This window comes from Giraffa tippelskirchi, chromosome 2, assembly GCF_054371585.1.
Source record: "Giraffa tippelskirchi isolate mGirTip1 chromosome 2, T2T-mGirTip1v1.2.pri, whole genome shotgun sequence".
Taxonomy (NCBI): domain Eukaryota; kingdom Metazoa; phylum Chordata; class Mammalia; order Artiodactyla; family Giraffidae; genus Giraffa; species Giraffa tippelskirchi.
The window spans coordinates 100,520,300-100,545,769 of NC_137276.1; the positions used below are offsets into that span (position 1 = coordinate 100,520,300).

General features: G+C 43.0%; 1 protein-coding gene across 5 annotated transcripts in view; it reads right to left on the reverse strand.

The window, feature by feature from the left end:
* Positions 1-5,539: 5,539 nt before the first annotated feature.
* Positions 5,540-25,470, reverse strand: part of LOC145538170 (serotransferrin) — a 49,608-nt gene continuing 29,677 nt past the window's right edge. For all 5 annotated transcript variants that reach the window (XM_081569774.1, XM_081569771.1, XM_081569773.1 and 2 more), the window contains 5 exons: positions 22,591-22,738; positions 20,533-20,597; positions 16,259-16,443; positions 14,876-15,062; positions 5,540-5,917 (listed from right to left, as the gene is read on the reverse strand). In XM_081569774.1, the coding sequence (XP_081425900.1) occupies positions 5,883-5,917; positions 14,876-15,062; positions 16,259-16,443; positions 20,533-20,597; positions 22,591-22,738 (620 nt within the window). In that variant the 3' untranslated portion in view covers positions 5,540-5,882. The remainder of the gene's footprint in view (positions 5,918-14,875; positions 15,063-16,258; positions 16,444-20,532; positions 20,598-22,590; positions 22,739-25,470) is intronic.

Sequence of the window (25,470 nt, forward strand, 5' to 3'; positions counted from 1 at the left end):
GTACATGGAGTTTCCAGTGCCTCTGGGAAGTCTAAAATCATATATCATGCAGGCGATACAGTAAACAAATGTGAAGTGTCAGCAGTAGGTGCTAGATTTTTATTTGGGAGTCATACGTAAACAAGTGGTCATGCAAACTAGTACAGCCACTATGGAGAACAATGTGGAGATTCCTAAAAAAACTGGAAATAGAACTGTCATATGACCCAGCAATCCCACTGCTGGGTGTACACACCGAGGAAACCAGAATTGAAATAGACACGTGTACCCCAATGTTCATCGCAGCATTGTTTACAATAGCCAGGACATGGAAGCAACCTAGATGTCCATCAGCAGACGAATGGATAAGGAAGCTGTGGTACATATACACAATGGAATATTACTCAGCCATTAAAAAAAATACATTTGAATCGGTTCTACTGAGATGGATGAAACTGGAGCCCATTATACAGAGTGAAGTAAGCCAGAAAGAAAAACAACAATACAGTATACTAATGCATATATATGGAATTTGAAAGATGGTAACGATAACCCTATATGCAAGACAGAATAAGAGACACAGATGCATGGAACAATTATGGACTCTGAGGGAGAAGGTGAGGGTGGGACGTTCTGGGAGAATAGCATTGAAGCATGTATATTATCATATGTGAAACAGAACACCATTCCATGTTCGATGCATGTGACAAGGGCTCAGGGCCGGGGCAATGGGATGATCCAGAAGGATGGGATGGGGAGGGAGGTGGGTGGGGGGTCCAGGAAGGGGAACACATGTAAACCCATGGCTGATTCATGTCAATGTATGGCAAAAACTATTACAATATTGTAAAGTAATTAGCCCCCAACTAAAATAAATAAATTTATAAAAAAAAAAAAAGATCAAAAAAAAAAGAAAAAGAAAGCTGTGATACATATACACAATGGAATATTATTCAACTATTAAAAAAAATACATGTGAAGCAGTTCTAATGACATGGATGAAACTGGAGCCTATTATACAGAGCGAAGTAAGTCAGAAAGAAAAACACCAATACAGTATATTAATGCATATATACGGAATTTAGAAAGATGGTAATGATGACCCTATTTGCGAGACAGCAAAAGAGACACATGTAAAGAACAGACTTCTGGACTCTGTGGGAGAAGGCGAGGGTGGGATGATTTGAGAGAATAGCATTGAAACATCTATATTATTATATGTGAAATAGATCGCCAGTCCAGGTTCGATGCATGAGACAGGGTGCTCAGGGCTGGTGCACTGGGATGACCCTGAGGGATGGGATGGGGAGGGAGGTGGAAGAGAGGGTCAGGATGGGGAACACATGTACACCCATGGCTGATTCATGTGAATGTATGGTAAAAACCACCACAATATTGTGAAGTAATTAGCCTCCAATTAAATTTAAAAAATAAAAAAAATAGAAGGGAAAAAAATAAATCATGGAGAGCGTGAAGAGTGAGGAGGAAAGGGGATGCCACAAAGAAGCCTGAGAAGAGACAGTCAGCAACACAGAAGTAAATCATGTCCTAAAAGTGGTCAGCAGCATTCCTGTAACAGATGATGAGGGCTTGAATGAAAAGTGAGCTCAGGGGGAATAAGGAGGGGAGGGTGAGGAGGTAAAGAGGATAACTGCACACAGTTATTGCTTGCTTCAGTTCAGTTCAGTCGCTCAGTTGTGTCCAACTCTTTGCAACCCCATGGACTGCAGCACACCAGGCTTACCTGTCCATCACCATCTCCTGGAGTTTACTCAAACTCATGTCCATTGAGTCAGTGATGCCATCCAACCATCTCATCCTCTGTCATCCCCTTCTCCCTCCTTCAGTCTTTCTCAGCATCAGGGTCTTTTCCAATGAGTCAGTTCTTTGCACCAGAAGGCCAAAGAATTGGAGTTTCAGCTTCAGCATCAGTCCTTCCAATGAATATTCAGGACTGATTTCCTTTAGGATGGACTGGTTGGATCTCCTTGAAGTCCAAGGGACTCTCAAGAGTCTTCTCCAACACCACAGTTCAAAAGCATCAATTCTTCGGTGCTCAGCTTTCCTTATAGTCCAACTCTCACATCTATACGTGACTACTGGAAAAACCATAGCCTTGACGAGATGGACCTTTGTTGGCAAAGTAATGTCTCTGCTTTTTAATGCTGTCTAGGTTGGTCATAGCTTTTCTTCCAAGGAGCAAGCTTCTTTTAATTTCATGGCTGCAGTCACAATTTTCAGTGATTTTCAAGCCCCCCAAAATAAAGTCTGTCACTCTTTGCACTGTTTCCCCAGTAAAGAGGATAACTGCTCACAGTGAGTGCTTGCTAGAGCCAGGCATTGTTCTACATCCTTTAAATTTGTTAATTTGTTTAATCCTCACAATGACCCACCATCCCAATTTTCCAGAGGGCAAACTGAGACAGGGGTTGAGTAACTTATCCATTGATCCCAGGTTGTTGGGCTCCTTTATGCTTGACTATATGCTCTAACACAGTAAAATTCATTTTCCAGGCACATTTCATCAATAAAGGGAGGCAATAGGGACTCCAGATTAAGGAAAGATGTTTAGGATGTGAAATAAAAGTAAGTAAACCAACTAATGTATATATATATATATATATATATATATATGTATGTATGTATGTATGTATGTATGTATGTATGTATGTGTGTGTGTGTATACTATGCTTAGTCGCTCAGTCATGTCCAGCTCTATGCATCCCCATGGACTATAGCCTACCAGGCTCCTCTGTCCATGGGGATTCTCCAGGCAAGAATAATGGAGTGGGTTGCCTTGCCTTCCTCCGGGGCATCTTCCCAACCCAGGGATTGAACCCAGGTCTCCCACATTGCAGGCAAATTCTTTACCAGCTGAGCCTCCAGGGAAGCCTAAGAATATTGGAGTGGGTAGCCTATCCCTTCTCCAGGGGATCTTCCTGACCCAGGAATCAAACCAGAGTCTCCTGCATTGCAGGCAGATTCACAACCTGCTGAGCTACCAGGGAATTTTTTTGGACTCACTAAGGATGTTGGATCTTAGTTCCCCAATCAGGCATGGAACCCATGCCCCCTGCACTGGAAGTACAGCGTCCTAACCACTGTACTGCCAGAGAAATCCCCAACTATTTTATTTTAAATTAGCATTATGAATTAAAACTATCAGAACCGACAGCAATCTTACTGCATTCTATTTCTTTTCTTTCTTGTGGTCCTGATCCCTGCTCTGTATTCACCACCCAACACCCAACACACACACACACACACACACACACAGAGCTCTCCTTTATATTAATAACTTCTGTTAGTGACTAAAAATACAGTGAAGGAGGAAGGGCCAGACACAGAGAACACCTACCAGAACTGTCCTCACTGTGTAAGGATTTTCAGTCAGAGCATGTGAGTGAACAAGTACCGTTTTGGTGGTGCAATTTGGGAATGAGGAAGCAAGGGTTTGATAACACATGGTCATACTCTTTTTTTCAATTTGTTTTCTGGGTATTATGAAGGCAGAAGAAATGTGCACACATTCCACACTTGAGTTAGAAGGTGGAACTGTCAGTCTCAGCAATGAGAGCAGGAGAGGATGGCATCGGTGGCTTCTTGTCCTCTCACCTCGGGGACTCCGCAGGCTCCTGGGAGCTCTGTGGAGATGGATGGAGAAAAGGACAGCTCTGTGGGAATGGATGTAGAGGGAGGACATACCAATACTGACTGTCACTGGCTGAAAGCGTTCTGCTCCCTAATTCTATCAGCAGATGGAGAGTTACAACAAAACCAGTGGAGACAATTTTTCTTCTCTTTCATCAGTTAAAATGTCTCATTCACTGAATGCATTTTTCCCTCTCCTGTTCCCAGCAGTTCCAAATCACAGTGGAACCTATCTCAGACTCAGGACACCAATCATATGATTCCCCTACTCTGGCTTATCTCCTTGACTCTGTTTCTTTGAAAAAAACAGAGGATTTTTTAAAAGAAAAGAATTAAAATGGGACATGTTTTTATATTAAAAACAATGTAATAATGAAATAATGAAAGATCAAAGAAGAAAACCAGAAATCACCTTAATTTTTATATCAATAGTATCTGGTGAACATGATTTCAGACATTTCTCTGTACAGATATACTGACAAGAAGGCAATCTAGAAGGAATAATAAATAACAGAACAAAGTTATTTTTAAAGACTATAATATACATTACTGTGTTCACAGTCTCTAGAACAGTGCCTGGATCATGGTAGGTACTCAGTGCATTGTTGATAAAATTAGATTTGTTGATTCATTGCAATAAGACAGACTACATGCCAGAGGAATGGTTGGGACATCTCATCAAACAAAGGATAAAAAAGAATTATTATAGGATTTGGGGTAAGGGTGGAGCTTAGGTGAATATTACGTAAGGCAGTGTTGTTAGGCTCAAAGCAAAGCAGGGCTGTGTGTAAAAATATGAACCTCAGGTCTGGACTGCAAAGTAGACCCAAGGTCTGTTTCTTTGGATACCAGAAAGTTGAGAACTGTGGACTATTGTGTTTAGAAACCCCCTACCTGCAGCTCTGCCCTGACTGTAAATTGAAACTGTGGTAGGAGTTAGGAAACAAAAGGGCAAACTTGGAGAGTTGTTTAGGAGGCAAAATCAACAGAACTTGCTGACATTAGATGTAGAATGAAGCAGAATACTGAAATTAAATTTGACTCCTCAGTTTATGACTCTTGTGGGTGGGTAGCAGACCATGTCTTTATGAAGTGTATGGGAATAAGAGTTGGCTTAGGGAAGCAGGGGAGGGAAGAAGTAAAATGATCACCTCCCTTTTTATTTGTTGGGCTTCTGATTGCTGTGAGAACTCTACAGTACAGATATACAGGCAGGAGGAGGTGTGCATGTGAGATGCTGCAGTCAGGGATCAGAACTACAGATACAGATGCCTGGGAGCCATTCTCACTGCTTAGGGAGGGCCTGGAAAGTGGAAAGAGCACTGGATGAAGAGAAGACACCCAGGAAGATGACCCTACATTTCAGAACTGGTAGGATAAGCCCACAGTAAGACCACAAAAGGACAGAGAGGTGGGAACCAAAGCAGAGGGCTGCTATATCAGAGAAGCTAGGAAAGAGTTCCAAGGAAGGGTGAGTGGTCATCCGTATCAAGTTAGTAAACAGACTCAAGGATAAAAGAACTAATTGGTTTTCACGGCTGGCAGGTGGGCAGTGACCTTGACCAGAGCAGCTTCAGGGACACGGGTGGAACAGAAGACTGATTTCTCTGTGTTCAGTCATTAATGAGAATCCACCTTTCAGGAGCTCCACTAAGAGTGGGAGGAGACAGGACAGTGACTGCCATGAGAGTTGGGGTCAAGGGATGATTTTTAGCAAGATGAGGTTCCAGTGATTCACTTTTGCAAGCAGTAAGACTTGGGACCTCAAGTATACCTGATGAAATGTATTCAAAATATTTTAAACTATGTAAATTATCTATATTCTGCGTTGAGCACTCTATGTCAATATTTACTCTACATCCTCCTTCCTGCCCTTTCCCCAACAACACACACACACGTACACATTTGATTCAGTCAAGGCTTGTACACTTGATTTTATTAAAATGACCATGCAGACCCCTTTTAGAAAGAATTCCTACTTGGACTGTACCCAGGAACTGTGGCTGTTGGAAAGAACAAATGAATCTTGAGCTCTGAAGGAAGGGCTAGTTGCAGACCAAGCAGTAAGGGGGAAAAATGAAGTTTTTTTAAAAAGATAAAACCAATAATAATGTTTATTTTTATTTTGTCCCACAGAGGTACCACAACCAAACTGTGAGGGCAACCAAATCGCTCAGACCAGCAAAACCAGAGGAAGCTTATGGGTCCCATGAGCTCCCATCTCCATCAGGTGTTGGCTCCGCTCTTGGATTTTAAGGTTTGTGGAAAGTGCATGCTTCCAGGAGTTCTGTGGGGACAGAGCAGAGGGGTTGGACAGTTAAAAATCTACCTATGTTTAGTTCCTCTTAAGTGAATCAACAATTAAGCCCAATACAAAAGTACTCAGACCAATTTCCCTGCTCCTCTGATGGGTGAACCTGACCCTCCTCCCAATGCCTCCTCCTCCTGCCTGCACAGCTCCTGTGTCTACACTGGGCAGTGCCCCACACCAAGGACAGTAACAGGATTTCCCTTCCCTGCATCATCCCCTGCCTTATGTCCTATGGGCGGGGCTCCCACACCTGAGTCCATATGGCTGGAACGAGCCTAAAAGAACTATCCTCTCGGATCCAGGCAAGGAACTAACATAACGGGATGCACTAAGCACCAGTCCTGTGCCAGTTCCCCTGCCAGGGGCTAGGGATAGAACAGAGTCCAGCAGAGCCAGTCTCCACCCCCTCAACAAAACAGTAGCCATGGATCCTTAAACCAGAATTATGTGGGCAGCTGTTAAAATACAGAAATCCCGAACCTGGCACAGACTTGCTGAATCAGTATCCCAGGGCCTGGGACTGTGGCTCATGGACCTGTACTCTGCAGTTGAAGAATAACTTCCCTTGAGCTACATGGTATTCTCCCAAATCTTCCAAATGATTCCAAGTCATTAAATGATGTCCAACATAGCTATAGCACAAACTGGTATTCTAGATAAGTACAAGCATACCTTCTTTTATTGTGCTGGGCTTTATTGCACTTTGGAGATACTGTGTTTTTTCCAAATTGAAGGTTTGTGGCAACCCTGTGTCAAGCAAGTCTGCTGGTGCTATTTTTTCGATAGCGTTTGCTCACTTCATGTCTCTGCATCACATTTTAGTAGTTCTTGAAATATTTCAGACTTTTTCATTACTATGATTATCTTTGTCATAGTGATCTGTGGTCAGTTATCTCTGATGTTACTATTGTTAATTGTTTTGGGTCACCACAAACCATGCCCATTACTATGGCAAACTTATTTGATAAATATTATGTGTGTTCCTGCTGCTCCACTAGCACAACAATGTTGAAATTAGGCCAATTAATACCCCTACATTGACTCTAAATGTTCATGTGGAAGGAAGAATTGCACATCTTTCTCTTTAAAGCAAAAGCTAAATGTGATTAAGCTTAGTGAGGAAGGCATGTCAAAAGCAAAGATGGGCCTCTTGTGCCAAAGAGTTAGCCAAACTGTGAATGAAAAGGGAAAGTTATTGAAGGAAATTAAAAGTGCTACTTCAGTGAACACAGAAATGATAAGCAACAGCCTTATTCCTGTTAGAGAGAAAGTATCAGTGGTGTAGATAAAAGATCAAGCCAGTCACAACATTCCCTTAAGCCAGAGCCTCAGCTGCAGCAAGACCCTAACTCTCTTCAGCTCTGTGAAGGCTGAGAGAGGTGAGGAAGCTTCAGGAGAAATGCTTCAAGTAAGTACCGGTTGGTTCATGAGGAGGAAAGAAGTTGTTCCCATAACATTAAGGTCAAGGCAGAGGCTTCCCTGGTGGCTCAGTGGTAAAGAATCTGCCTGCCAATGCAGGAGACATGGGTTCAATCCCTGGTCCAGGAAGATCCCACATGCTGTGGGGCAACTAAACCTGTGCACTGCAACTACTGAAGACTGTGCATCTAGAGCCCATGCTCTGCAACAAAAGAAGCCACCCCAGTGAGAAGTCAGAGCACCATAGCAGAGTAGCCCCTGCTCACTACAACTAAAGAAAGCCCACACACAGCAACAAAGACCCAGTGAAGCCATTAATAAAATAAATAAATAAAATTTCTAAAAAATAAAATAGAAGTGCAAGGTGAAGCAGCAAGTGCTGATATAGAAGCTATAGTAAGTTACACAGAAGACCTACCCAAGATAGTTCATAAAGGTGGCTACACTAAACGAGATTTTCAGTGTAGATGAAACAGCTTTCAGTGGGAAGAAGATGCCATCTAGGACTTTCATACCTGGAGGAGAGAAGTCAGTGCCTGTCTTCATGATCAAATGACAGACTGACTCTCCTGTTAAGGGCTAATGCAGCTGGTGACTTGAAGCTGAAGCTAGTGCTCATTTACCATTCTTAAAAAACATAGGGCCCTTAAGAATCATTCTCAGTCTACTCTGCATGTGCTCTGTAAATGGAACAGCAAAGCCTGGATGACAGCACATCTGTTTATGAGACGGTTTACTGAATATTTTAAGCCTGCTATTGAAACCTACTGCTCCGAAAGAAACATTCCTTTTAAAATGTGACTGCTCATTGAGAGCATACCTGCTCTCTGGCCACCCAAGAGCTTGGATGGTGATATACAAGATTAAAGTTGTTTTCATGCTTGCTAACACAATATCCATTCTACAGCCCATGGGTCAAGGAGTCATTCCAACTCTCAAGTTTTATTATTAAAGAAATACATTTCATAACTTCCATAGACAGTGAGTCTTCTGCTGGATCTGGGCAAAGTCAACCGAAAACCTTCTGGAAAATATTCCTCATTCTAGATGCCATTAAGAACATTTGTGATTCATGGAGTAAAGTCAAAATATCAGCATGAACAAGAATTTGAAAGAAGTTTATTCCAACCCTCATAAGTGACTATAAGGGAATCAAGATTTCAGTGGAGGGAGTAACTGCAGATGTGATGGAAATATCAAAAGAACTAGACTTAGAAGTGAAGCCTGAAGATATCACTGAATTGCTGCAAATCTCATGATAAAACTTTAACAGATGAGAAGCTGCTTCTTATGCATGAGCAAAGAGAGTGGTTTCTTGGGATGAAATCTACTGCTAGTGAAGATGCTGTGAAGATTGTTGAAAGGACAACAAACGATTTAGAATATTATATAAACTTAGTTGATAAAGCAATGGCAGGACTTGAGAAGATTGACTCCTGTTTTGAAAGAAGTTCTACTGTGGGTAAAATGTTATCAAATAGCTTCGGATGCTACAGAGGAATCAGTCATGAAAGAAGAGTTGATCCATCAATTTCAGGCTTCCAGTTGAAGATGGCAGACTAGGACGTGCACTCATCTCCTCCTGTGAGAATACCAAGATCTCAACTAGCTCTTGAACAACCATCGACAGGAGAATGTTGGAAACCACCAAAAAAAGATACCCTACATCCAAAGACACAGAAGAAGCCACAGCAAGATGGTAGAAGGGGCACAATCATGATAAAATCAAGTCCCATACCCTCCAGGTGGTTGATCCACAAACTGGAGAACAATAATACCAAAGAAGTTCTCCCACTGTTGTGAAGGTTCTAAACCCCATGTTAGGTTTCCTGGCCTGGGGATCTGACAAAGGCATTGGGAATCCCCAGGGAATCTGATCTTGAAGGCCAGCAGGATTTGATTATAGAATTTCCACAGGACTGAGGGAAACAGGGACTCCAGTCTTAGAGGGCACAAATAAAATCTTGCACACACCAAGACTCAGAGGAAAGGAGAATGACCCCACAGAAGACTGAACCAAAACTACCTGCTAGTGTTGGAGGGTCTCCTGTGGAGGTGTGGGAGGGCAGGAGCTCATAACAGGGACAGGGGCACTGGCAGCAGTCCTGGAAAGTCCCCCTTGGCATAAGCCCTCTTGGAGGTCGCCATGAACTCTACCATAGAGCCCATGGACTCCAAGGCTGGGTCACCTCAGGCCAAAAGATCAGAGAGGGAGTGCAACCCCACTCATGAGCAGATAATTGGATTAAAGCTTTACTGAACAAAGACCTTCCCACCACAGCAGGACCCAGTTTTTCCCACTGCCAGTCCCTCCCATCAGGAAGCTTACACAAGCCTCTTAGCCTCCTCCATCAGAGGGCAGACAGAAGAAGGAAGAAGATCCACAACCCCACAGCAGCTAAAACAAAAACCATTACAGAAAGTAAATCAGCATGAAAAAGCAGAAAGTTATGTCCCAGATGAAGGGACAAGATAAAACCCCAGAAAAACAACTAAATGAAGTGGACATAGGCAAACTTCCAGAAAAAGAATTCGGAATGATGATAGTGAAAATGATCCAGGATCTTGGGAAAACAATGAAGAAGATGCAAGAAATGTTTAACAAAGACCTAGAAGAACTGAAGAACAAACAAATCAAGATGAATAATACACTAGAAGGAATCAATAGCAGAATAACTGAGGCAGAAGAATGGATAAATGACCTGGAGGACAGAATGGTGGGCATCACTGCCACAGAACAGAATACAGAAAAAAGAATGAAAAAAAAGACAGCTGAAGAGACCTCTGGGACAACATTAAATGCATCACAGGGGTCCCAGAAGGAGAAGAGAGAAAGGACCTGAGAAAATATTTGAAGAGATCGTACATGAAAACTTCCCTAACATGGGAAAGGAGATAGTCAACTAAGCCCAGGAAGCAGAGAGAGTCTCAGGCAGGATAAATCCAAGGAGGAACACACCAAGACACATAGTAATCAAACTGACAAAAATTAAAGACAGAGATGAAATATTAAAAGCAACAAGGGGAAAATGACAAATAACATAAAAAGAGAACTCCCAACAAGCTATCAGCTGATTTCTCAACAGAAACTCTACAAGCCAGAAGGGAATGGCGTGATATATTTAAAGTATTAAAAGGGAAGAACCTATCACCAAGATACTCTACCCAGTAAGACTCTCCTTCAGATCTAATGCAGAGATCAAAAGTTTTCCAAATAAGCAAAAGTTAAAAAAATTCAGCACCACCAAACCAGCTTTACAATGAATGCTAAAGGAACTTCTCTAGGCAGGAAACACAAGAAAAGTAAAAGACCTACACAAAATAAACCCCAAACAATTAAGAAAATGTTAATAGAATCATATATATTGAAAATTACCTTAATTGTAAATGGATTAAACCAACGCAAAGACATAGACTGGCTGGGCAGATGAAAACTTGTGCATGTATGCATTTCCATTTACCACATGACTTTGCCTGACCCATCAAATTGTATGTAATTATTATATACTGTGGGCAGGAATCCCTTAGAAGAAATGGAGTAGCCATCATAATCAACAAAAGACTCTGAAATGCAGTACTTGGATGCAATCTCAAAAACGACAGAATGATCTTTGTTCGTTTCCAAGGCAAACCACTCAATGTCAAGGTAATCCAAGCCTGTGCCCCAACCAGTAATGCTGAAGAAGCTGAAGTTGAATGGTTCTATGAAGACCTACAAGACCTTTTAGAACTAACACCCAAAAAAGATGTCCTTTTCATTATAGGGGACTGGAATGCAAAAGTAGGAAGTCAAGAAACACCTGGAGTAACAGGCAAATTTGGCCTTGGAACACAGAATGAAGCAGGGCAAACTCTATTTTTGGTAATAGAGTTTTGCCAAGAGAATGCACTGGTCATAGCAAACACCCTCTTCCAAAAACACAAGAGAAGACTCTACACATGGACATCACCAGATGGTCAACACCGAAATCAGATTGATTATGTTCTTTGCAGCCAAAGATGGAGAACCTCTATGGAGTCAGCAAAAACAAGACTGGGAGCTGACTGTGGCTCAGATCGTGAACTCCTTATTGCCAAATTCAGACTTGAATTGAAGAAAGTAGGGAAAACTACTAGACCATTCAGGTATGACTTAAATCAAATCCCTTATGATTATACAGTGGAAGTGACAAATAGATTTAAGGGACTAAATCTGATAGAGTGCCTGGTGAACTATGGACGGAGGTTCATGACATTGTACGGGAGACCGGGATCAAGAGCATCCCCATGGAAAAGAAATGCAAAAAAGCAAAATGGCTGTCTGAGGAGGCCTTACAAATAGCTGGGAAGAGAAGAGCAGCAAAAAGCAAAGGAGAAAAGAAAGATATACCCATTCGAATGCAGAGTTCCAAAGGATAGGAAGGAGAGATAAGAAAGCCTTCCTCAGTGATCAATGCAAAGAAATAGAGGAAAACAGCATGGGAAAGACTAGAGATCTCTTCAAGAAAATTAGAGATACAAAGGGAATATTTCTTGCAAAGATGGGCTCAATAAAGGACAGAAATGGTATGGACCTAACAGAAGCAGAAGATATTAAGAAGAGGTGGCAAGAATACACAGAAGAACTGTACAGAAAAGATCTTCATGACCCAGATAATCATGATGGTGTGATCACTCACCTAGAGCCAGACATCCTGGAATGTGAAGTCAAGTGGGCCTTAGGAAGCATCACTACGAACAAAGCTAGTGGAAGTGATGGAATTCCAGTTGAGCTATTTCAAATCCTGAAAGATGATGCTGTGAAAGTGCTGCACACAATACACCAGCAAATCTGGAAAACTCAGCAGTGGCCACAGGACTGGAAAAGGTCAGTTTTCATTCCAATCCCAAAGAAAGGCAATGCCAAAGAATGCTCAAAATACTGCACAATTGCACTCGTCTCACACACTAGTAAAGTAATGCTCAAAATTCTCCAAGCCATGCTTCAGCAATACATGAACCATGAACTTCCAGGTGTTCAAGCTTATTTTAGAAAAGGCAGAGGAACCAGAGATCAAATTGCCAACATCCACTGGATCATCGAAAAAGCAAGAGAGTTCCAGGAAAACATCTATTTCTGCTTTATTGACTATGCCAAAGCCTTTGACTGTGTGGATCCCAATAAACTGTGGAAAATTCTGAAAGAGATGGGAATACCAGACCACCTGACCTGCCTCCTGAGAAATCTGTATGCAGGTCAGGAAGCAACAGTTAGAACTGGACATGGAACAACAGACTGGTTCCAAATAGGGAAAGGAGTACGTCAAGGCTGTATATTGTCACCCTGCTTATTTAACTTATATGCAGAATACATCATGAGAAACACTGGGCTGGAGGAAGCACAAGCTGGAATCAAGATTGCCAGGAGAAATATCAATAACCTCAGATATGCAGATGACACCACCCTTATGGCAGAAAGTGAAGAGGAACTAAAGAGCCTCTTGATGAAAGTGAAAGAGGAGAGTGAAAAAGTTGGCTTCAAGCTCAACGTTCAGAAAACTAAGATCATGGCATCTGGTCCCATCACTTCATGGGAAATAGATGGGGAAACAGTGAAAACAGTGTCAGACTTTATTTTCTTGGGCTCCAAAATCACTGCAGATGGTGATTGCAGCCATGAAATTAAAATACCTTTACTCCTTGGAAGGAAAGTTATGACCAACCTAGACAGCATATTAACAAGCAGAGACATTACTTTGCCAACAAAGTTCCGTTTAGTCAAGGCTATGGTTTTTCCAGTAGTCGTGTATGGATGTGAGAGTTGGACGGTGAAGAAAGCTGAGCGCCGAAGAATTGATGCTTTTGAACTGTGGTGTTGGAGAAGACTCTTGAGAGTCCCGTGGACTGCAAGAAGATCCAACCAGTCCATCCCAAAGGAGATCAGTCCTGGGTGTTCATTGGAAACACTGACGTTGAAGCTTAAACTCCAATACTTTGGCCAGCTCATATGAAGAGTTGACTCATTGGAAAAGACCCTGATGCTGAGCCAGACTGAAGGAGGGAGAAGGGGACGACAGAAGATGAGATGGTTGGATGGCATCACCAACTCGATGGACATGAGTTTGGGTAAACTCCTGGAGCTGGTGATGGACAGGGAGGCCTGGCGTGCTGCAGTCCATGGAGTCGCAAAGAGTCAGACATGACTGAGCAACTGAACTGAACTGATTATATATTGTTAGGCTAATCATGTTCCCGTTATGGCTTGCAGTTGTAATTATCTTTTTATTTTTTGGCGGTCTGGCTATTCATTGTGAAAACTAGTAAACATCTTTTGCTATTGTAATTATGAACTTTTTGCATAAGAAATTTATGACATTTTGATTCTACTTGTTTGATTTAGTATGAAGAGAATGCTAGAATTCTAATTAAAAAAATAGATATGCATCAAGCAAAATAAATAAGTAAATATGTTTTGGTGTTCAGGATAAAAAATAAATAATAAAAATATTTCAATTATAGTATCCTTTAAAATTTTTTTCAATGGTATGTATAATATCTAAGTTAAACTGTACAATTTCTTAATGTATCTCTGATTCTCTAAAGAATCAAGAGAAAGTTTTTGTCATTTGTGAAAATAAAGGTAAAACCCAGTCATCAAGGATTAAAAAAAGAGTCAATTAATGGGGCAAACTTAATTGTTGTCTTATTTTAAGGAACTGCCACAGTTGATCTGTCAGCAGTCATCAGTACTGAGGTAAGACCCTCCACCAGCAAAGAGATTATGACCTTCTACCAGCAAAGAGATTATGAAGGCTCAGATGATGGTTAGTGTTTTTAGCAATAAAGTATCTTTAATTAAGATATGTACATTGTTAGACATTTTTTAGACAATGCTATTGTACACTTTATAGTGTAGTATAAATGTAACTTTTATATGCACTGGGAAACCAAAAACTTCATATGACTTGCTTTGTTGCAATATTATTTTATTGCAATGGTCTGAAACTGAACCTGCAGTATCTCCGAGGTATAGCAACTGTAGAGTTTATGGTACTTATCACCGTTCCAGCTCTCAAGAGCAGCGCCATGTAAAAGAACTCTCTGCAATGCTGGAAATGTTCTCTTTGTTCATCTATGTGGAGACAGGTATCTACTGAGCACTTGAATTATGGCTAGTGTGACTAATTTAAAATTTTGTTTAATATGAATATAAATTTAAATATCCACATGTAGCTAGAGGCTACCATTTTGAACAAGGCAGCACAGTATAAAAAAGGTGTTCAGAGCAGAGCAGTGGGCATGGGCACATAGCTCTCCTCCTTTTCTAAGTAATAGCATGGAATTCTGCATGTTCAGTGCCATCAGCCCATGTCCCCTTACCATCTGCCCATACAAGTAGCCTTTCATTCATGCTAGGATTGCATTGTTCCCTCATCATTTCATCTAGTCAACTGATCATCTCCTGGTGACTACAGTCTGCCCCTCCTTTTGAATCCAGCACCCAGAACCCCAACCATATTCACTTTGCAGGTTCCCCATGCTGTTCCTCCTACTCACTTGAGGTTGAGCATTGTCTCAGGTTAGTCATAGCTCTGACGTAGTCATCCCCTAAGTAGGAGTCATATGTTTTTGTCGCAATTGAAGACAAACATTTAGTGTCATCCCTGAACAGAAGGTCCTTGGAACTTGATTGGAATAAACAAAAATTTTTCGTGCAGTCGGTTACACTTTTTCCAAAGGCATCCTGTCAAATGGACAGAAAGTACATGAGGACTTGTGGAAAAGAGCCGCTGGGAACACATGGATGGGATGGAGGAAACTGGAAGCTGGGAACCAGCCCTGGGAAGAAAGGGAAGCTGCAGAGGATGCCTCAGGATCTTTCCACATCAATCCCTTGGCATTCACACAAATATGGGCCCCAAATCTAGGTTCCCATGAGGCCCCCAAATCCTTTGTAGGGTCCAGCCTAGTCCCATCTCCTTGGGGAAGTCCCTCCCTCCCACCCACCCACTGCTGACTTCTCTGATCTCTCTTCCCCACTTCATTGGCCATGGTCTTGGGGATGGCTTCCAAGAAATGAGAGGGCAGAAATTTGTCCCTTTAAAGTATTATTATCAAGAAGGTATTAAATAAAAGCCACCCAATGAGGGGTGGTACAGGTAGCTGTTAACTGCATTTTTGATCCTAAATTGATAAGAGGCTGGACTCATCCACATCTTCTAAGATTGTAAATGAAATAATGATTACAGAAAGTTTAGCATTCCATCTAGCACTTAGGAAATGTTCATTAAATGTTAATTATTCATGTCATTTACCTTAAGAGGACTCACAAAGGTGTGCTATCTTCATTTTTAAAAGGAGAAAACTAATGATCGATCAACAGGCAGGAAGCTGTCACTGAGGGGAGGTTGGTCTTTAGGGGTGGAAGAGTCTTTAGGATTAAAATATTCAGACAGCCCCTCTTCCCTCACAGGGCCAGCCCTTGGTTGGTTGTTTTCACCAAAGGACAAGCTCCCTGAGGTTAGGTTTCCTGCGTTTTTCTGCCTTTTGGAATGGTTCTCAATCTGTCTAAGCAAAAGAAACACAGTCCACATTTCATGACTTGTATCCAGAAGGGTTGGGAAACAGGGTTAGTTGCCTTCATTTTAGAAAAAGGCAGAAGTGGGTAAACTGATGGTACCACAGAGCAAGGTCAGGGTCAAGCTAGAAGGCAGATGCTTGGACCCTGGAACACGTGCATCAGTTGAGGTCTGATTTCCAGCGAGCAGAAGATATGCGTAGAGCCAGGTCTGGGAGAGCCAGTCCACCATCCATACCTTCCCAGTTCTAACTTCCAGGAAAAGAATGCAGGAGTGTGGGCTTCTCCTCGCCTGCGAAATCCCCCAATAATCCATACCCACACACAAAAAAAACAGTTTGGAGTCCCTGGCTGGTCCATACCTGCTGTTTGTTTAATATTGTCTCCACACAGGTTGCCTTTTCTTTCCGTGAGACCACAGCATGATTCGGGGCTCGGGCCAGGTGGCAGGTCTCAGCATCTTCCACAGATTTCCTGGAGCCATCCTTGCATAGTAGTTCAAAATCTTTCTTCTTCAGATTTTTTGCCCATTCTTCCGTATTATTTCCTAGGTTCAGAAAAGGTGCATCAGCCAAAGCTTTGATCAAAACACCCTCACTGAGAGATGTGACCACCCTCCACTGGCATGTGGGGGGCCTGGACCCAGTGGCCAGCAACGGTTTCACTGATATGGAGAGGAAGAGAGTTACCAGAAATTCCCTGGGGCCACTCCTTTCAGTCTTCCCAGCCAGACAAGGGAGAGTGAACCACATTCTGTGGATGACGTTCAAAAGGATCTTCATTTTTGCTAAGTTCCAAATTCCATTTAGACTCCACTGTAGGAAGCACATGACCCTCTAAGCAGAGTGACAATCTCTGTGCTATACCATCTGGCTGTGTGTGTATGTATAGTCGCTCAGTCATGTCCAACTCTTTGCAACCCCATGGATCGTAGCCCACCAGGCTCCTCTGTCCATGATTCTCCAGGCAAGAATACTGGAGCGGGTTGCCATTTCCTCCTCCAGGGGAATCTTCCTGACCCAGGGATCAAACTCGCAACCCTTGGGTCTTCTGCAATGGCAGGCGGATTCTTTACCGCTGAGCCACCTGGGAAGCCCCATACCATGTGGCACTAGCAAGCAAAAGAATCTTCCCCAGAGGCTCTTTTGGAAGGCAGCCCAGTGCTTGAAATCTGGCTCATTCACACTAGTTCTATGTAAAATGCACAAACGCCTCTGTGCATGAAGGCCCATATCCTGTTCTCAACTCCTTGCTTCATCTTTTCCGTATTCTCTCTGAAAAAAGAACATCTCACCCGTTCCCACGATTTAAGCTCCTTCCTCCTGAGGCAATTCTCAAATAAGCTTTCCTGGTTTTTGCTTCTCTCCTGAAATACAGGATTGCAGTCTTTTTCTTAATCTAATTTTCTCATTTAATTGAACAACCACTGTATGAATTCACTATTTTAAAAGTTTAAACTTACATACTAAGTAAAAATACCCCTTTTCCTACACTCTCCAAATGTACACTTTAGGTTTTAATAGAAAACTCCAAATTGCCTGCCTCTCCTCCCACCAGTATCTACACATATTTTGCTCACCTTTTAACTTTTCGCCTTTCTTTTCTTACCGGTCCCTCCGATTCAATACCTTCCAAATGAAGTCCATCCCCCTTCTCTCCAAACCCATTCTGTTCTACTTAGTAATTTAAGCATTTATTCAATACTATGTTCGCAGCCCTCTGTAAGACACAATCTTATTAAAAGTGGGAAATAGCACACATACCAAAAACAAAAGTGCAGGGCACAGACAGTATCATTTTATATTTTGTGTAACACTCTCTAAATGCTGTGTGAGCAAGGAAACCAGCACAATGAGAGTATGTTAACTCAGGAAGCCTAGTGGGAGAGGGCAAGGATTCAGCAGTGTCCTGTAACATGTGTAGGACTGAGAGGAGAAAGGACCGCTTCTCTGAGGGCGGGTGGAATGCTCTGGCAAGACTCAGGGACAGCTGCATGCCTGGTGTTTCTAGTCGGTGGAAGAGAACAGCCCCACTAGAACAGAGTCTTGGGCAGTCAGGCTAAAAACGCCCTCAAGATGAATGTGGGATGGAGTACGGCACTTTGTTGTTATTGTTGTTTAGTTGCTAAGTCATGTCCAACTCTTTGTGACTCCATAGACTGTAGCACACCAGGCTCCTCTCTCCGTGGGATTTCCCAGATAAGAATACTGGAGTAGGTTGCCATTTCCTTCTCTAGAGGATCTTCCCGACCCAGGGATCAAACTCAGGTGTGCTGCATTGCAGGTGGATTCTTCACTGCTGAGCAACTGCGGGAAGCCCTAGTGTGGCACTTAGGTAATAAGAAAGGTTGGTCTATGAGAACTTAATGAATGGAAATCAATGTTAATGTGTGAGCTCCAAATAGGACAATTAGGAAAAATGAGAAGGGAGGTGATTTGGTCTGGGTTAGGGGCAGTGGGCATCTAATTTTCTTTCCAATAAAATTTTCTTTCTGATAAAAATGATGCTTGTTTACTGTGGCTAATTTGTAAAACACTACATAGTTATAAGGAATAAGACTTTGAAACCCAGTATAATTCCACAGCATTCACTTTCAACATTGATTAATCTAGGCTTGACTGACAGGACTTATAACAAAGTCCTCCATAGGGACAGAGGCTATGTGAAGAGAGAAGTGTAAGGAGTTTAGATTTATTCTGGTCCAGGTTGCAGTATCAGTGTACTTTGTACATAAACATGACCACAGGGCAAACAGAGATCCTAGGATGGTGTTTAAATAGGGAGTGTATAGGGAGGTAGGCCTCCTCTATAAATTCCCCTCAGAAGGTTAAAGCTTTGGGAGTCTTTGCAAAGAGAATTGAGGTCTAGAGAGGGGAAAGATACAAAGAGAAATCTATTGTATCTGTATCTATTTATCTATTGTATCTATATTATATCTATTGGAAAGATACAAAGAGAAATCAAGGAGTGACAAGAACCAGCCTAGGGTAACACTCAGGTAGCAGGAAAAGGACAGCTCTTAAAGGGAAAAGTAAAAGTTACAGGAGGGGTGAAAGAAAAATTAGCCAAACCAATATTCCTTCAAGTAAGTACTTAGTTACTTCTGGGTATCTTATACTGTGATTGGTGTTGAGATGTAAGAAAAAAGAAGAGCTCCCTGTGACCATATTTTATTACAGAATGTGATGAATTCAATAATAATAGCAATGTGGATAGAGGATTCTGTTGTGGGATGGAGGTGTGCCATTGGGGAAGGCTTCTTAGAGGAGTTGGTCCTGCACTAGAGGAAAAATTTGAGGTTAGGTAAAGGGAGGAGGACTTCCCAGGTGGGTTAGTGGTAAAAAATCAACCTGCCAATGCAGGAGATATAAGAGACACAGGTTCAATTCCTGGGTCAAGAAGATTCCCTGGACGAGGGCAGGGCAACCCACTTCAGTATTCTTTCCCAGAGAATCCCATGGACAGAGGAGCCTGAGGGGCTACAGTCCAAAGGGTCGCAAAAAATTGGACACAACTGAGCGACTACACACGCGTGCGCATGCACACACACACACACACACACACAGGGTTATGAGGGAGGGAGGGAAGTAATACTGCCTGGACTCTAGGGGGTGATGTAAGCTGTTAGTGATAGAACATGGGCAGCTGGAATGCTCATTCTTACCAACATTTAAAAGACAGCTGTCTTGTTTTTAATGTCATGGTCATCTAATATCCACCCACTAGTTTTAGTACCCATTGATTGATGGTCCTTGCTCGAATCGATTATTGCTATATTGGTGGCCAAACTATAGTTGTTTAACTTCATGATTTTTCCTATGTCTGTAATTAGCATTTTACAATAAAGAAGATGTTTCCCTTATATTCATTTGTTAAATCAGGATGGACTCATGTGTTCTTATTTTATTCAACGTGTTATTCAATCTTACTACTATTATTACTTCTTGTAATGTTCAAAATGTCAGATCTGGCCCGTGGAGGGCTTTCACAATAGTTCCAATGTGCTCTGACATGTTCCATCTGTGAGCACTTCAGCATGATGCTCATGGGTTCACCTTACACTTTTCCTGCCCCAGCACCAGAATCAGCTGTTTTTCCAAGGGGCCCTGATTCCTCCTCTTGGAGAATGGTTATAGAAGCCAAAGTCCTGGCGCTCATTCCTACAGGGGTGCCACTGTCTGTATGTTTTCCCCAGTGGATTTATAATATGGTTAAATATATACTGGACCTAGAAATATGAGAAATAGTTATAAAGGGCCTTTGGGGGATAAGTTCACTAATTTTGAATAGGGACTGTGCATGTGCTGAATATTAAACCATGTTAGTATAAATTTCCTGATCTTGCTAATTATAATGTAAGTATGTAAAAGTCCTTGTTCTTAGGAGTATTTAGGGGAAAGAAGGCACAGTGCCTACACCTGTGGGAAGGCTTCTAGGAGAGATTTCAGAGCCACTGGGAAGCTCACGGTCCTCACCATTCTGCCTACCCAAGTGGATGCGTCTCTCATCAGTGAACAAACAGGTTGCGAATCACAGCTCTGGACCCTGACAAGAGCCCCTAACACTTCCACAAAGACATCCTGAACACAAGGGAACCAGCGACCCTGATTTACGGGGCAAAGGGTTGTGCACATACCGTCAGTGTTCTGCGTGACAGTCTGGTCCTTCACAAAGGCCACATCTCCCTTCTCCACCAGACACCTGTGGAGTCCCAGACAGGGAGAGAGAAGAAAAGAGGTCAGAGTTACATCTGTCATTCAGAAGGGCCATCTTATAATCGGAAATTGCTTTACAATGTTGCGCTAGTTTCTGCTGTACAACGACGTGAGTCAGCTATACATGTACGTATATCTCCTCCCTCTTGAGCCTCCTTCCCACCCTCCCATCTCACTCCTCTAGGTCATCACCAAGCACCAAGCTGAGCTCCTGTGTTATACAGCAACTTCCCACTAGTTATCTATTTTTATATATGGTAGTGTATATATATATATATATATATATATATATATATATATATATATATATGTCAATAATATTATCCCAGTTTGTCTCACTCTATCCTTACCCCCCTGTGTCCACAAGTCTGTTCTCTATGTCTGCATCTCTATTCTTGCTGGGCAAATAGGTTCATCAGTACCGTTTTTCCAGATTCCATATAGAAGTGTTAATATACAATATTTGTTTTTCTCTTTCCGATTTACTTCACTCTGTATAACAGACTCTAGGTTCATCCACATCACTACAGATGACCCAATTCATTTCTTTTTATGCCTGAGTATTATGCCACCTTAGAGATCCAGGGCTGGCCACCTGATATCGCCAACCATGACTCCCATTTGATCACTAATCTTATATGTTACTAATGTAAGTAATAAAAAGAAAACAAAACCTCTGATATGCTTTGTAGTTATACCATTGCAGTTCTATATATTAAATTCCAAACTCTGGCACATTTTCTCCAACAGGTCTACATCCTTTTCCAAGCATCAATACAGATACTAGAGGAGTAGTTTTCCACCAAGGTGATTCCTTATGCACAGTCTACTTGTGAAATCGGAAACTTGTGGGCTGTGAATTGTTCTTATTCTAACTCACAAGGTGGTTCTAACTAGAAAATTGAGATAATCTTTGTTTTTCCTTTGCTAGTGAGCAGTTTAGTTATGAATACCACCATCATTGTGAAGTTGATGGATTCATGAACTACCAGGGTAGCAAAGGCCCAAGTCAGACAGGATAGTTAAAAACTAATAAGGTTGTAAAATGCACAGGTGTCTCTTTAAAAATGATTAAAATTCCACGAAACAGAGATGTGACCAAAGATGTAGAAATCATGGACTTGAATTTGTATATATCCGTGGTCATAGGTCCCCCCAGAGGTGATTGGAAGAGTGTGAGCTAGATGCTTGACTCCTGTGTTTTTATTCAATTATGGTAGGATTTCCTCACCTGGCACTAGTGACATTGCTGCTACTGCTGCTGCTAAGTCGCTTCAGTCGTGTCCGACTCTGTGCGACCCCATAGACGGCAGCCCACCAGCCTCCTCCGTCCCTGGGATTCTCCAGGCAAGAACACTGGAGTGGGTTGCCATTTCCTTCTCCAATGCATGAAAGTGAAAAGTGAAAGTGAAGTTGCTCAGTCGTGTCCGACTCTTAGCGACCCCATGGACTGCAGCCTACCAGGCTCCTCCGTCCATGGGATTTTCCAGGCAAGAATACTGCAGTGGGGTGCCATTGCCTTCTCCAACTAGTGACATTAGGGGCCAGATAATTCTTTGTTGTAGGGTGCTGCCCTGTGCATGTAGGATGTTTATCAGCCTCTCCCAATTAGATGTCAGTTGCACCCCCTCAACCCCACTGATAATCAAAAACATCTCCAGACACTGCCAAATGTCCCCTGAGGGGCGAATTCCTCCCCCCGCTCCCCCCCTACCCCCCTTCACCCCCCTGCCATAGAGAACTCCTGACCTGCACTATACCACCAGTCTTTGCTGTCTATGACAGCCAGTTCTGGAGACGGTGTCCTGGAGGGACCTGGGTGCCTCTTCAGACAGGTTTCTACATATGTTTGTAAACATGACACCCTAACATGCAGGACTAATAGGCTAGGAATGTAAGAATCTCACCTGCGCTCCTAAAAGGAACTCTTGTCAGGACTGAGATTATTATTATTTTTGTATGAGGATCATAAGACTCACCTGAAAGCCCCTGTATAGCCATAGTATCTTTCATTGCTGTTGGGAAGACACTCCTTTCCTGAACCCTCCTTCTCTGAGCCAATGCACAGAGCACAGAGACTGGAATTTCGCGGAGATCCAGGTGCACAACCCTCACTGAAAAACTCATCTGTGCAGAAGGACAAGAGAAAGTCAGCTCTTCCTGAGTCAGTATGAGTGGACTTTATCTAACACATCACAGGTGTGTATGGCCCAGGGTAGGTAGAACATGCTTATTATGTGACCTGCCAGCAACTCAAGACTTGCCAGGATGTAGGCCTGAAAGAAAACTTCACTGAGGCTGGAAATGGTTAGTGACCATTACAATTCAGGTGGAGGGGACTCCATCAGCCTCCCGATAGTGTCATTACTCACCTAAAGAGAGGTGAGATGGAAATTATGTGAAAGGTGACTGAAGCAGGTGTAAAACTGAAGGTCTCACTCCCCAAGTTGTGCCACTTGTTTTCAGATATTTCTTTTCTCTGATATTTATTAGAAGAGCCTTTAACAGAACTTAGAACTCCAAACTTAAGAAAATTCTGGGGAAATCTCATTCATAGCTCACCTGCTCTCCCATGGCTGTATAGCTGCCAGGCAGCTCAGGAGAGCAGATGTGGTGCCCTTGCTGGTGGGGAACAGAGCCCCTGAAAGTTGCCCCAGCCGCCTTCCTGGCAAACTGATGTCACAGAACATGTTAGTGCAAAGATGTGATTGCGAGGCGGGGCTAAGATGGCGGAGGAACAGGACGGGGAGACCACTCTCTCCTCCACAAATTTATCGAAAGAGCATCTGAACGCTGACCAAACTTCACAAAACTACTTCTGAAGGCTGGCAGAGGACGTCAGGCTTCCACAAAGACAGCGCATTATCTTCAAAAGAGGTAGGAGAAATTATAAAAGATAAAAAGAGGGACAAAAGGGTTAGGGACGGAGACCCGTCCTGGGGAGGGAGTCGTAAAAGAGGAGGAATTTCCAAGCACCAGGAAACCCTCTCACCGGCGGGTGTGGGGGAAGATTTCTTATCTCGGAGGGCAACGTAACTGGGAGGAAAAAATAAATAAAATCCACAGATTACGTGCCTAAAGCAACTCCCAGCAAAGAACCCCAGACGCTCGCATCAATCCGCCACCAGCAAGTGGGGGCTGAACGGAGAGGAGCGGGCGGCACTGCCTAGGGTAAGGACCGGGCCCGAGTGCCCCGAGGGCAATCTGAGGGAGCTAACGTGAGATAGTAACCTAAACTGTGGGACAGCCAGAGAGAGAGAACTATCCCGTGAAAAGCCCAACTCTAAGGCACTGCCGGCCCGCTCACAGAACAAAGGACTGAGCGATACCAGAGGAGAGCTAGCCGGCGGCGGACCGCCCCATCCCCTGCCGGACACAGTGCGCAGGCGGGGCCCGCCAGAGCCGGAAGGGGCAAACTCGGCTCCAGAGAGGGCACCCCCTACCAAACTGCAAACAGGCTCCCAGTTTCTAAGCAAAGACTGCCTGAGATCCCGGAGGGTCGACAGCCGCCGGGAGGGTCGCAGCCAGAGACCAGCTCCCCAGAACCGACACAAAGCACACCAGAGCCGGGCGCGCCCGTAAACCGAGGCGGGGACCAGGGAGGTGATAAGCCGCACCGCCCCAACAGGGGAGAGCGCGCTCGCCAAACTCCTGGCCGCCCGAGCAGCTCCGACCGGAAACGGCACAAGCCGCGGGCGAAACCGAGTCTGCGCCTTTGTGGAGTAACCGGGAGCCTGAACCTGAGCGGCTTAGACCTGGGAAGTGCACGCAGCTCAGGGCCCGCTCCCCGGCCGAGTAACCTGAAACCTGAGCAGGGTAGACGGGGAAAGCACACACGCCGTGAGCGGGGGCGAACCCAGTGCGGCCGAGACACTGAGAGCTTACCACACACACGCCAGATTTGCAGTGTTCCTTCCTCCCCACAGCACGATTGAACAAGCGAACCTAAAGAGATCACCTCCACCGCTTTGTTGCAGGGCGTAAATTAGATACTGAAGAGATCTCCAAACAGAAGCCAAATAAACAGAGGGAAGCGCTTTGGAAGGGACAGGCCAACAGATTAAAATCCCTGTAGTTAATACCGACTGCATTGAAAAGGACCTATAGATCTTGAAAAGTATAAGCAGGAATAAGGATCTATCTGAAACTGAGCAGATCCCACACTGCTCACAACAGCTCCAGAGAAAGTCCGGGATATATATTTTTTTACTATTATTATTTTTTTTTTAATTTTTTTTTTAATTAAAAAAATTTTTTTTCTCTTCTTTCCTTTTTCTTCAAGTCCTCCATTACACCTTTAACTTTCATTTTCATAACCCACTATTAACTTGCAAAAAAAAAACCCCTATTTTGGAAGCAAACTACATACATATATCTTATACCCTTTGTGTTTTCTTTTTTTAATTTTTTTTTCCTGTTTTACTTTTTTTTACTGTTTCTTTTTTTACTGTTTTACTGTTTTTTTTTCTTCTTTTTACACTGTTTCCTTTTTTCTTTTTTTTTTATATTGTAAGTTTTATAAGAGTCTAACCTCTACTCTAGATTTTTAATCTTTGTTTTACATATTTGATATCAATTTTGTACATTTAAGAACCCAATCTTTAGGACCCATTTTTACTCAGGAGTGTGATCACTGGCCTGATTACTCTCTCCCCCTATTGATGCTCTTTCTTCTCCCCCAGGGAACCTCTATCTCCCACCCTCCTCCTTCTCTTCTCAACCCAATTCTGTGAATCTCTGAGGGTGTTCTGGGTACTGGAGAACACTTCAGGAACAGGATACTGCCCAGATCTCTCTCTCCCCTCTTGATTCCTCCCTTTCTACTCATGCTCACCTCTATTACCTTCCTCCCCCCTCTC